Source organism: Poecilia reticulata, chromosome 17 (genome assembly GCF_904066995.2).
Source record: "Poecilia reticulata chromosome 17, P_reticulata-male-v2, whole genome shotgun sequence".
NCBI classification, from domain to species: domain Eukaryota; kingdom Metazoa; phylum Chordata; class Actinopteri; order Cyprinodontiformes; family Poeciliidae; genus Poecilia; species Poecilia reticulata.
The window spans coordinates 15,584,423-15,595,575 of NC_088846.1; the positions used below are offsets into that span (position 1 = coordinate 15,584,423).

General features: G+C 40.2%; 1 protein-coding gene across 4 annotated transcripts in view; it reads left to right on the top strand.

The window, feature by feature from the left end:
- per2 (period circadian clock 2) overlaps positions 1–11,153 on the top strand; it is a 30,132-nt gene that overhangs the window by 16,629 nt on the left and 2,350 nt on the right. For 2 of the 4 annotated variants that reach the window (XM_008434189.3, XM_081598667.1), the window contains 8 exons: positions 58–182; positions 364–570; positions 3,308–3,568; positions 5,213–6,102; positions 6,706–6,822; positions 8,027–8,243; positions 8,439–8,634; positions 10,969–11,119. In XM_008434189.3, coding sequence (XP_008432411.2) covers positions 58–182; positions 364–570; positions 3,308–3,568; positions 5,213–6,102; positions 6,706–6,822; positions 8,027–8,243; positions 8,439–8,634; positions 10,969–11,119 — 2,164 coding nt within the window. The remainder of the gene's footprint in view (positions 1–57; positions 183–363; positions 571–3,307; positions 3,569–5,212; positions 6,103–6,705; positions 6,823–8,026; positions 8,244–8,438; positions 8,635–10,968; positions 11,120–11,153) is intronic. The other 2 variants (XM_081598669.1, XM_081598668.1) reach the window with 2 other exon arrangements.

Here is an 11,153-nt window from a genome sequence, read left to right on the forward strand (position 1 = left end):
ATATTGCCGTTCACTAGCTTTTGATCATGACATCAGTGTTGTGACTGGCTCCTGCAGGTACTTGGAGAGCTATAATGTCCCTGTCATCATGAAGAGAAAATGTCAGTCATCCTCCAACACCACCTCCTCTAACTCTGACGAGGACAGACAGAAGAAGTCGCATGCCGTGCAGGTCTCTGAAGGTACGTGCTGCTGCTGCCGACCAACCAACAGATCAGATTTGCTGTCTCTCCAAACAACACGAGAAGTTCTTTTGAGGATTTCACACTCTTTCCTGTGAACTTCTCATTCTCTGTCTCTCTCAGCTGTCTCTCAAATGCCAGTGCCTTATCTGCAGCTGTTGTCCTCTGTTCTCTTTGGCAGAACCAACCTTATCGAAGGATCAGTCCGGCATTTCTGCTTTGGATGATCCTCACAAAAAGACCAGTGACCCCGCCACTGCGGTAGTGGGCACTTCGATGCCCCTACCGGTGCCAAACAAACCAGAAAGTGTGGTGTCCATTACCAGCCAATGTAGCTACAGTAGCACTATAGTGCATGTTGGGGACAAGAAACCTCAGCCAGAGTCAGGTACAGTGGAGAGAAAAACCTCCAGCCAGAATCTCTCTATTACTCAACATGTTTAAACGAAATACGTCTGGTGACAAAGAATGACTATATGCTGGTGATGTAATAAGTATTTTTTTTACTTGTTATATCTTATTTTCTCAAAAAGATCCTATCCTCTAGTATCAGTAGTTTTGAAACATTTACATACTATTTTTTTTACCATGTAAATTGCATAACATAACAAAAAAGAGAAGATAAAAATGCATGTTTTTGCAAAGCATCTTAACATGCATGTGTAGATACCACTGCCTCTGTGTTCCCTACAGGAAGACCCTTGGACACAGAAAGACATTTGTTTTGTCTTTGCACTTTAGTTTTCATAAAACTTTCCAGGATATACACTGTCTTTGTCACCAGAATTACCTTAACCTTAATCTAAAGACTAAAGCTGCTGTCACACTGTTTCTTATCTTGCCACTCATGTTAGTGTATCTGAAAACGTTTCTTTAACATGACTTAAAATGTGAACTAATGTGGAGCCTTTGGTGGAAAATCCCTTCTTGTCATACATATGAAGAGTTTTTGTTGTTTTTGATTAGCTACAATTATTAGGATGAATGGTGTCTGAGTGTTCCTGCATGGCTATCTATTTATTAGCTGAATTTAATGGAAATTGATCCAATTCCCTGCCATGTCAACCATTTTTAAGCATTTAGCGTGCTGATTTGAGTGAATCCTCACCATATAGGCCACCTACAAATCGTGATATGGGATTAGATGCTGTTGTTGGGTTAAATAATTGGATCAATGGTGGCACAGTTATTAGACCTTGGACTTTGCATGTTTTTTTGTCATATGCATGGCTTGTTTCCTGTAAATGGGGATTTATACATGCAAAATTGTTTGCCCGTTGGCTGTATCTGGTTCAGTTACGTACATATTTAGACAATTCAATTTATTTAGGACAGACACAACACGAGATTTGTGAAACCTTCATTGTATTTGTAAAAACAAAAAATAATCACAACCACCTACTTTGATTTAGACTTGGACTTTAGATTATTTTTAGTAAAAATCTTGAACCAAACCTGGACTAATTTTAAAAAAACTATTTGTGATTCATAAAACTTGTGTTTAACCCATCAATCCATTCGTCTGGTCTTTGATCACGATATTTGGTGCATGTTTGTTGTGTGTGTGATAAAGGAAAATGGACTTGCCAAAGGCACCATTCATGCAGGAACCACCACTGTCTATAGAAACCCATGAAAAGGCAGATATGAAATAATGTGACAGGAGTATAAAAATAACACAATTGGGAGCTCATTTTTATCTCCAAGTTCATACAGTTTTTAATGTTACAGTGCATAGCTAAACTGATCCTACGTACACTACGTATTTATCAGCTGGATACATTAAGCTGGTGTGTTATTTTGATGTCTGTTTTTTTTTTTATTTGTGCATTATTCTTATTTGTTAGATTTATAACCTTTACTCAAAAACCAACATTGCTCTTTAAAGACTGATTCAAATGCAAAGAGCCTTTAATATGCTTTTAATTACTTTATGCAGTGGACAAATTAAGAGTCCAGGATAAGTACAAGATTAACCAAGGAAACAACAGCAAATTGTGCTGTGGCGAAAATGTCAATACTGTTATACATTGTGGTAATGCTCTTTGAATGTCACGAGGAGTAATTGCTAAAGCATCCCTCAGTGAAATGGGAGACTCTGGCAGGAAGCTGATTTGCCATCAACCGTTTCCTTTTGCCTTAACAGACATGTTTGTGCTGATGCTCTTTCTAAAGCACATCAGATATCAAAACCAAAGTTATCTACACGTGATAGAGAAAGTTGCTAAATGTAATAAATGGGAATGGGCAAAACTGCACATTATAATGGTAGTTGTGTTAGCAACATTTCTTTGACTGTGAAATATTACATTTCTTTAACCTTATTAGGAGAGATTGACAACTACATTGTTCCAGATTTAGATGATGATGCATTTTTTTGTTTGAAGTACCCCACCCCTCGCCCCCACTCTTTAAAATGTTCATTGGCAGGGTCAGATAGCCGTGCCACTTCATCCTATCGCTACAGCTTTAAAGGAACTGAGTTGAATGCAGGGAACGTACATGTAAGTCTGGGTGAAGGTTCAAGCGTTGGGAAGAAATTCAGTCTGGTGGCTTCAGACTTGCTGGCTGGTGAATGATCTCGCCCTCTGAAGCGTGTCACCGGTCGTTATCACTCAGCACAATGTAACATGAACAACAAAAATATCAAAATTCACAACAAGTGCATATGTGCAGCTCTGACAATACTTATAAAGATCTAAAATGAGACCTTGAAATGAAGTAAATATTGTCACATTTTCCTTTTTTTTCTTTCTATTGTGCAACAGAAAACCCAAAGTGTGCAGTTGTTTGTGTTAGCACCTGATACCCCATAGAGAGTTTTCTGCTTTTGTATAATATCCTGACACATCATTTGTTTAGCACTTAATTATAGGTTAGAGTTTTGCACATTTAGTACAATAACCACTTGGGTTGTCAGTATTGTTGCTTAGATGTCGTCTGTCATTTGTGATTTTGGTTATGAGCAGCTAAGTTGTGAAATGTCAGAAAACCTGTTGCTATCTGCGTCTGTGCAAGCCTGTTGTCGACTCGTCTTTGCTTTGTTTGTCATCGTTGCAGACGGTTAATAGTTTTTTCGCTTAATACAGTAAGTAAACATTTCTGTCTCATTGTAATCCATGCAGAGATCACAGAAGACGTACCTGTTGCAGGAGACATGCCAGAATCCAGCCAGAGCATCAACACTCCTCGTCCAGTTTCACCTCCCAGCCAGGAGATGGAGTCCTACAAGAAACTGGGTCTGACTAAGCAGGTGCTGGCAGCTCATACGCAGAAGGAGGAGCAGGCCTTTCTCTGTCGCATTCGAGAGCTTCGAGGACTCACTCCCCACAAAGCAAACGGCTCCCCGCCCCTGGACCAACAGAGAGATGAACGCACCATCACTGGTAACACTAAACAACACGGTTAAATAATGGTTAAATAGCAGATTAGATTTATCCCTCAGATGCACGGGGCTTTGCTAAAATACTTTACTTAAACATTTCCACATTTTGTCAAGACCAGAACCACAAACTTAGATTTATTTTCAGATTTTGTATGGCAGACCTACACAATCAGTGCACATCTGTAAAGGGGAAGACAAAAGTTGGCTTTTTTGCAGTTTTTTTTTTTTTTACAAAAACTTCTAATTTCACCTGATTTACTCTGGTATCCTCAAATAACGTCCAGTGTAACCACCTACCTTCACCTAACTAGTAAAGGTCAATTGTGTGTAATTTAATCTCAGTATAAATACAGCTGTTCTGTGAAGGCCTCTGAGATTTGCTTCAAAACTTTAGTAAGAAAATAAAACAAGAAAAATCATGAGGACCAAAGAATGTATTAAACATGAAAGTTGGGGGAGAGCAATAAAGCAGGGCTGGGTTAAAGGACTCCAGGTTCTTTACTGTCATATCATATATGCTTCTGCATAACACAATATGAAACTGAGTTTCAAGGTGCCAGACAAAACACACAAAAGACAACATGGCTAAACCAAAAGGCATAGATGAATAAAATAAACCTTAACCCCCCCCGCCCTCCCCAAAAAAAACATCCCAAGCTCTGAATATCTATAGGAGCTCTATTAAATCATTCATCTGCAGGCGGTATTTCATTAAGGCCATGTTTAAGAAGATGTGCTGGTCAAATTATACCAAAATGTAACTTTCTGGCCTCCAGAAAAGCGTCACACATGGCAGAAAATTAATACCACATGTCACACTGAACACACCAACCCACACAGTGAAACATGGCGGTGACAGTGTCGTTCTGTTGGGATGCTTTTCCTCTGCAGGGAGGTCAGTCAGAGATGATGGTGAGATGAACTGACTCAAATACAGGGAGTATGTCATTAAAAAAAAATAAAAAATTATATATTTGTTAAAACTATCTAAAACTGTGGCGTAACAGTATGCTATGAGACAGATAATCTGTGAAGGAAATCACACTCCTCCTGTGCTAATGGTGGAGAAACAGCTTACCAGTCCAGGAAATCTAACTAACCCGAGTGTTCATGGCAGACTCCGTTGTTGTGAACCATCTGCGGTGTAGCAGAGAGAAACGGTTAGGCTGTGAGCAGCGTGTACGTGAGAATGATTGAGAGCTCTAAGACCCTCCTCTTGGCTCTGATTGGTTGTCACTGACCAAGTTTCCACATCACAGCTATTTACTACTTTATGTTGATTTGTGGTTGTATATGACAGAATAAGAAATGGTTCAAGGCGTGTGAATACTTTTGCAGGTGTATATCATTTGCATTCATTCTTTTAATTATCTGGTAACTTAATGTCTGTACAAAACAGACTTCTTTTTGTTAATTATTTCAAATTGGAAAAATACAAATAGTTGTATTAACCATAAATGACGACCAGTTATAAAGAGACTCTCCTGATGTCGGTGTTGACAGGCTGGCTGGAGACCAAAGGAGACGTTGATTAATTGGTTAAATCATGTAAAAAATTAATTACACATTCAAATGTCAGAAGCCAAAAATAATGTCTTTTATTCAAATTGCTTTGTTTCTAAATGTTTCCTTCATCAATCTACAGCTGCGCACACTGTTCAACCCAGAAAGCAAGAAGGTCAAAAACCAGAGCCGCGCCGAGGAACACGAAACAAGAAGACCAAAACCAAGAGAGCAAAGCTTCTCACTTCTGCGAGCGCTGCGCCTGCCCCTCACAAGGAGCGACCGCCGCAGCAGCTCCCTCCTCAGATGAACCAGAGCCATACGCAGACCCTGGTGTCTCCATCTGATGCCTCACAGCCTGCTTTCCCTGCACCATATCCTGTCATGCTGCCAGGCTACCCAATGCAAATCTACGCCAGAACAGATTCTGCGTTGTCACACACAGAAGCTCTGCCACAAGACTTGGGGGATAACCAGGGTGCCCAACTCCCTTTGTTGTTCCCGGGCACTCAGTCTCCCCCTGTAACCTCTCATATGGTCACACCTATTATGGCTTTTGTGCTGCCCAACTACTTATACCCTTTAATTGGACATCCAGCACCGCCGGTGCCGGTGTATCAGGTGGACGCTGGGGGTGTCCCGATGCAAGTGCCGCCATTTGATCAGACTGCTTTCCCAAGCCATGCTGCCTTCGCAAGCCCACCTTTCGTCAACAGTCAGAACCAGCTCAACCCGACGTTAGCATCCTACCTGTCGCCGCCTTTCTACTTCCCTTCCTCCCCTGACACCCCGAAGCCCCCGGCGGAAGGCCGCTCCCGCTCCTCCACACCGCAGTCTGGTGAAAGTGAAGGCCAGGCGCCCCCGCCTCTGTTCCAGTCCCGCTGCAGCTCGCCCCTGAACCTGCTGGAGCTGGAGTTCTCCGTGGACAGGCAGGACAATGCGCCTCACTCTTCAGCAGGACAAGGGAGTAACGCGGCTGAGAGGGAGAAAGGAGCAAGCGCCAGCAAAGCAAAGGAGAGGGAGATGAAAGAGGTAAACGGGGAGAAAGAGAGAGGAAAAAGTTCTGGTAACACTTTATTTGAAGGGGTGTGCAAAGTTGAAAGTCCATTAAAAGTGCCAGCTTTGCATGGTTTTGTAAATAACCACAATTTAATGCAACGTTGGCATTTTTAATGGACTTTCAATGCAACTTTTAGAGCAACTTTGCATTAAAAGTGTCATTATTTACTGAATGACATTTCATGACAACAGTCATAGACATTCATAAAGACTAGTTCATGTTCATGACAGGTGTTATGTCAGTCTTATTCACACCCCTTCAAATAAAGTGTTATCAAAGTTCTTCTGTCATTGTGTCGTCCTCAAGTCTTTCATTGTTTCTGACTGATGTTCTTTACATGTGACCTCTGAAAATTTCAAAATGATGTCCCCCCCCAATATATTGAACTGTGTGCCTCGTTTTCCCGTTAGGGATTTATTCCCACCACCACCTGGATTCTTAACATATTCCCAGCAATAAACTGACAGAGATTATTTTATTTGTTATTGCAATGTGTAAAATCAAGTGAGCTAAGACTCCTTAGATGAACTGTGGCTTTGGGTGTTAATGATACTATTATCCCTTACACCCTTTAGCCCTCTCTCAGTCTACTTGGTCCACCTGGACCCTTGTATTTCCAACCCACATCCTGTGTCTGTGAGCGTTTGTCTTGGGATAAAGTGTGGTCTAGGCTTGGGGCTGGCAGCAACGAGGTAGGCAAATCCTCAGAAAAACTCAACATTCTTTAAATCCCATTCCTTCCAGATTCCATGTCAATTATAAAAGCTTTTTTTTATGTTCATGTGTCACTTGTATTTTACCCTGCAATGCTTTCCTTTGTTCAACAGATAGCTAAGACTAAAAGTATTAAAAGCAAAAATAGTAAAAAACTAAACAGTTCAATTCTGTGGGATTGCAGCTGTACTTAGACTTTATAACGCTTCCTTCTGTAAGCTGACTGTGAAATACGGTCCAAGCTAAACTTAAATACGAAGCACAGAGCTTTAAAGAAATGTTTACAGACATCCATGTTTTTGTTTTTGATTGGGAATTTGTATAAATTTCGAGTGAAATGATGGATGCTTTTAAAATTGCTTTATGCAGATGTTTGCAGCATATGATCAGTGTGAAGGGTTCACCCAGGAAAAGGTCTGCGTTGGGAGGTTGTCCGTTTTACTGGGAGCTTTTGGATAAAATTTATTGGACAGAATGTGCTGATTTTGATTTTGAATTTGTTTAATTTTTGCCACTTCGGTAAGGAAAATGCATCTGTGGGTTGAACAGAAAGTGGATGACAAAACAGTATTGGTCACTTTCCAATTTAAGCTCAGAGCAAAAAATACACATACAAATAATGATCCGTCTAGACGAGCTAACTATAAAATAAATTTTTCCTATCAACTTGATTTTTTTAAATTAGGTGCTTCCAGCTGTTGTCTGCTGTCTTTGCAATCAAATCAAAATGTTACCACCTCTTTGCTTTCTGAAACTTTTCAATGGTGAAGTGTCATCATGCGAAACACTGTTCGTATTATTCGCTATCAGATTCAGTGATGCTTTGATAATGATGAATTTGCGATATATTGTGCAGCACTAATTCAGTTTTGCTGTTTTGTTCCTTGGTCTTTCCTCTCCATCCACTTTAGAAATGACAAAACAATAAATCTACATTGACAAAATCCCTTTCGTGTTCTTACAGTTGCACCGGTCTGTGCATTGAAGAGACTGCATAGATTTAAAAAAGTGTAACCGCAATAGCAAAATCTCCGCTCTTTTTTTTTTAAAAAAAAAAGGATAAACGGCCATGACCAGTTGAGATGGCGACGTCGACGTCATGGTCGAGCAGGAACATATTCCCGGTACTGAGAGTTAGAGCAATATTAACACCAGTGCTGTAATATGTGTGTTTTTTTGCAGAGGAGCGACGAAGGTAACAACAGCGATGTCATCTCAACATCCAGCGACATGCTGGACATCATCCTTCAAGAGGACTCCTGTTCAGGCACCGGCTCAGCCACCTCAAGCTCCATGGGCTCCGGCTCCAATGGCTTTGGGACTTCAGCGAGCGGGATGTCCAAGAGCAGGACGTCAGCCAGCGGCGCCTCGGCCAGTGGGACATCAAGCAGTTTTTCAGGTCTGCATTCAAACGTCAGCTTTCAAAAGAAAAGCAAACAAAACCATAATTTTTCACACCCTCAGCTGGGGGAGGCTGCTAAAACGATTGCAGCATACAGAGAATAAAACATTAAAGTCAACATAAAGTGCTTTTTTTACGATCAACTTGTTTGTCATAAAAATATGTGATGCTTGGCTTTTTTTTTTCCCCCAGGAAGCAACAACAGCAGTAAATACTTTGGCAGCGTGGACTCATCTCAGAGCAGCCTGACGCCCAAAGGCCTCCTTAGGAGCAGTGAGGAAAGACCAGCGGAGACAGAGCTCCTCAAGTGTGTCCTGCAGGACCCCGTCTGGCTGCTGATGGCCAACACGGATGAGAAAGTCATGATGACCTACGAGCTGCCCTCGCGGTGAGTCGAAGGACAGGCGCAGCCAGCGAGGAGTAGGAAGGAGGTTCTTGTTAACGCTGCAGTTTGAAACTTAAGCAGCATCTGGTTGGATCAGAAATGCAAAGAAACATTCAAACATTTTAATTTCTTCTTTGTGGTATAGTTCCCTGATTATAGCAAAAGATGTATCCAGGTAACAAAAAGTCACAAATCCATAATGTTGTAGGAGGAGACTGATTGCTGTCCTGTTGCATAAAACATTAACATCAGGAGACCAATTATTGTGGCACTGATCATTTTGTTTAAAAAACGAGCTATTTCAAATATGTTGTACAGTTTTTTTCAAACATTATAGGTTTATTTTTGCTTTACACACAGAAATGAAATTATTCAACAACAAAAAAAGTCATTAAAATTATTACTCCTTTCAAGAACTGATCTTTTTGCACAAACCACTGTTGTGTCATGATGTGTGTGAAGTTACAATAGATGGCTTTAGTATAAAGACCAGACTAACGGTTGTATCTGTCATTGGATAAAACATCAGGTCAAGAGCTAAACCAATTGGTTTGAACTTGAGATAAAAGAAAAAGCGCTGTTGATGTTCAATCAGCAGTAGGAGGAACAGTTGTCGCCTTGTTTCCAAATGTCAAGAATTAGAGTGAGAAGTTTAATCTAAAAATGCATAGACAAGAGAGCACAAAAGAAGCCTGGCAGAGGCAGGAAGCAAAAGATTTAAGAGACCCTGGAATGAGAACTAGCGAGAGACGTCAGTAAAGTCTGCCAAGACGCAAAGCAATGGTCAGGAATTGTTGTCACGAATATGTTGATGAATAGATCTCTGCAAAGAAATGGATTGAAAGGATGCAATTTTTTTTCCAAAAAAAAAAAAAAAAGACTAACGCTCTCTTTTCCAACATAACAACACTATGTTTTTGCTGGTGAAGGACTATCTCCAGACAATTAAAGTGAGCGCCACTGACTGACCTGCACAGAGTCCTGACTAAACTGAACTGAATATGAAGGTGAAGCCAAATGGCCATTCAATCTGACTAAAACTGAAAGAACTGCTAAAGAAAAACAGGCTTGGGATTCCTAAGGAGAATAAATGTATTTCTGTTTCTTATTTATTTTACTTTCTTCGCAAGAGTTGCAGATAGGATATGTCAATAATAAAATTACATCATATACCTTATACATTTACGCTCTGTTATTACAGTGTTTAATTTAAAGTAGGACATGAATCTGATTAACATGGAACCAGTTCTGTTCATAGCAGTGTCGGCTTTAGATCATTTGAATCGTTTAAACCTGCTGTAGTGACATTAGTTAACCAGTAGATGGCACCCCAATGTTAAGGCTGACTTTGGTTCAACCAGCCTCATATTGAGAGACATCAAATTTTGTTGGTTTTCAATTGCAGGGATGTTTCAGCAACTTACACACTTATGACAAAAATGGGATTCTGATATTTTGAGTGTTTTAAGTTGTTCATGATTTTATGTTTTCTTATGTCAACTTCATTTGTAATGCTTACCTTGCGTGTGTATTCGAGTTGATCTGCAAAACATGGTGAAACGAACGCTGGGGAAGACTTAAGCCACTCAAGGCCGATGGATAATGTTACAAATAAAAATGTCATGTATGGAATAAATCTGTAAATCAAAACAGGTGATGTCAGTAATGATTCCTTAGTGTAAATGTATCAACAAACAAAGATTGTTACTGAATAAATGTATGCCGCAAAAATATGCAGAGTTTCCCTTTGCTGTTTCGATACATTCATTAGAAGTTTTTTGACTATGTTAGATGAAATATATATGAAATGACACTTTACATTATAGTAACTATACATGTCAAAGAGTAAAGGACAGATTGAAGTAGAATCTCTACGTCCCTTATCTCACCATCAAATGATTCTGTGCGGTGAAGGATTTAGTTTCTAACAACATTTTACAACAAAGCATTGCAGGATTACATTACACAAATGCCAGCTTTAGCATTTTACATCTGCTACAACTAAAAGCTGTTATATTAATGTCAAGTAGATGGAGCGTTAAGTCCTCTGCGCCTAGAAGCCTTTGTCATGAACCATAAGAAATGGAAATAGTCTATTCCAACTAGACCTTTTTTTGTTTGTTTCTCACCGGGGAATGAGCCCAACATGCTTACATCATTCTCAGTAACTTAACGATTCTGTGATGTCTTTTACTTATTCACGGCCTTTAGCAAAGTTTACTTAATCTTCAGCTTTAATGCACCTGTGTTGCAGATCTAAATGAATTTTTATATACGTTGACAAGAAAGTTGCCACTGTCTATAAGCAACTTTTTTTTGTGTGTGTGTGTCTTCCAGGGACATTGACAGAGTGCTGGAAGAAGACAATGAGAAGATAAGGGTGCTGCAGCAATGCCAGCCCCACTTGTCAGTGGACCAGAGGAAGGAGCTGTGCGAGGTCCACCCCTGGATACAGAAGGGAGAGTTACCCAAAGCCATCAACGTTGAGGTAGAAAAAAAACATTCTGTTTCATTTTAACACA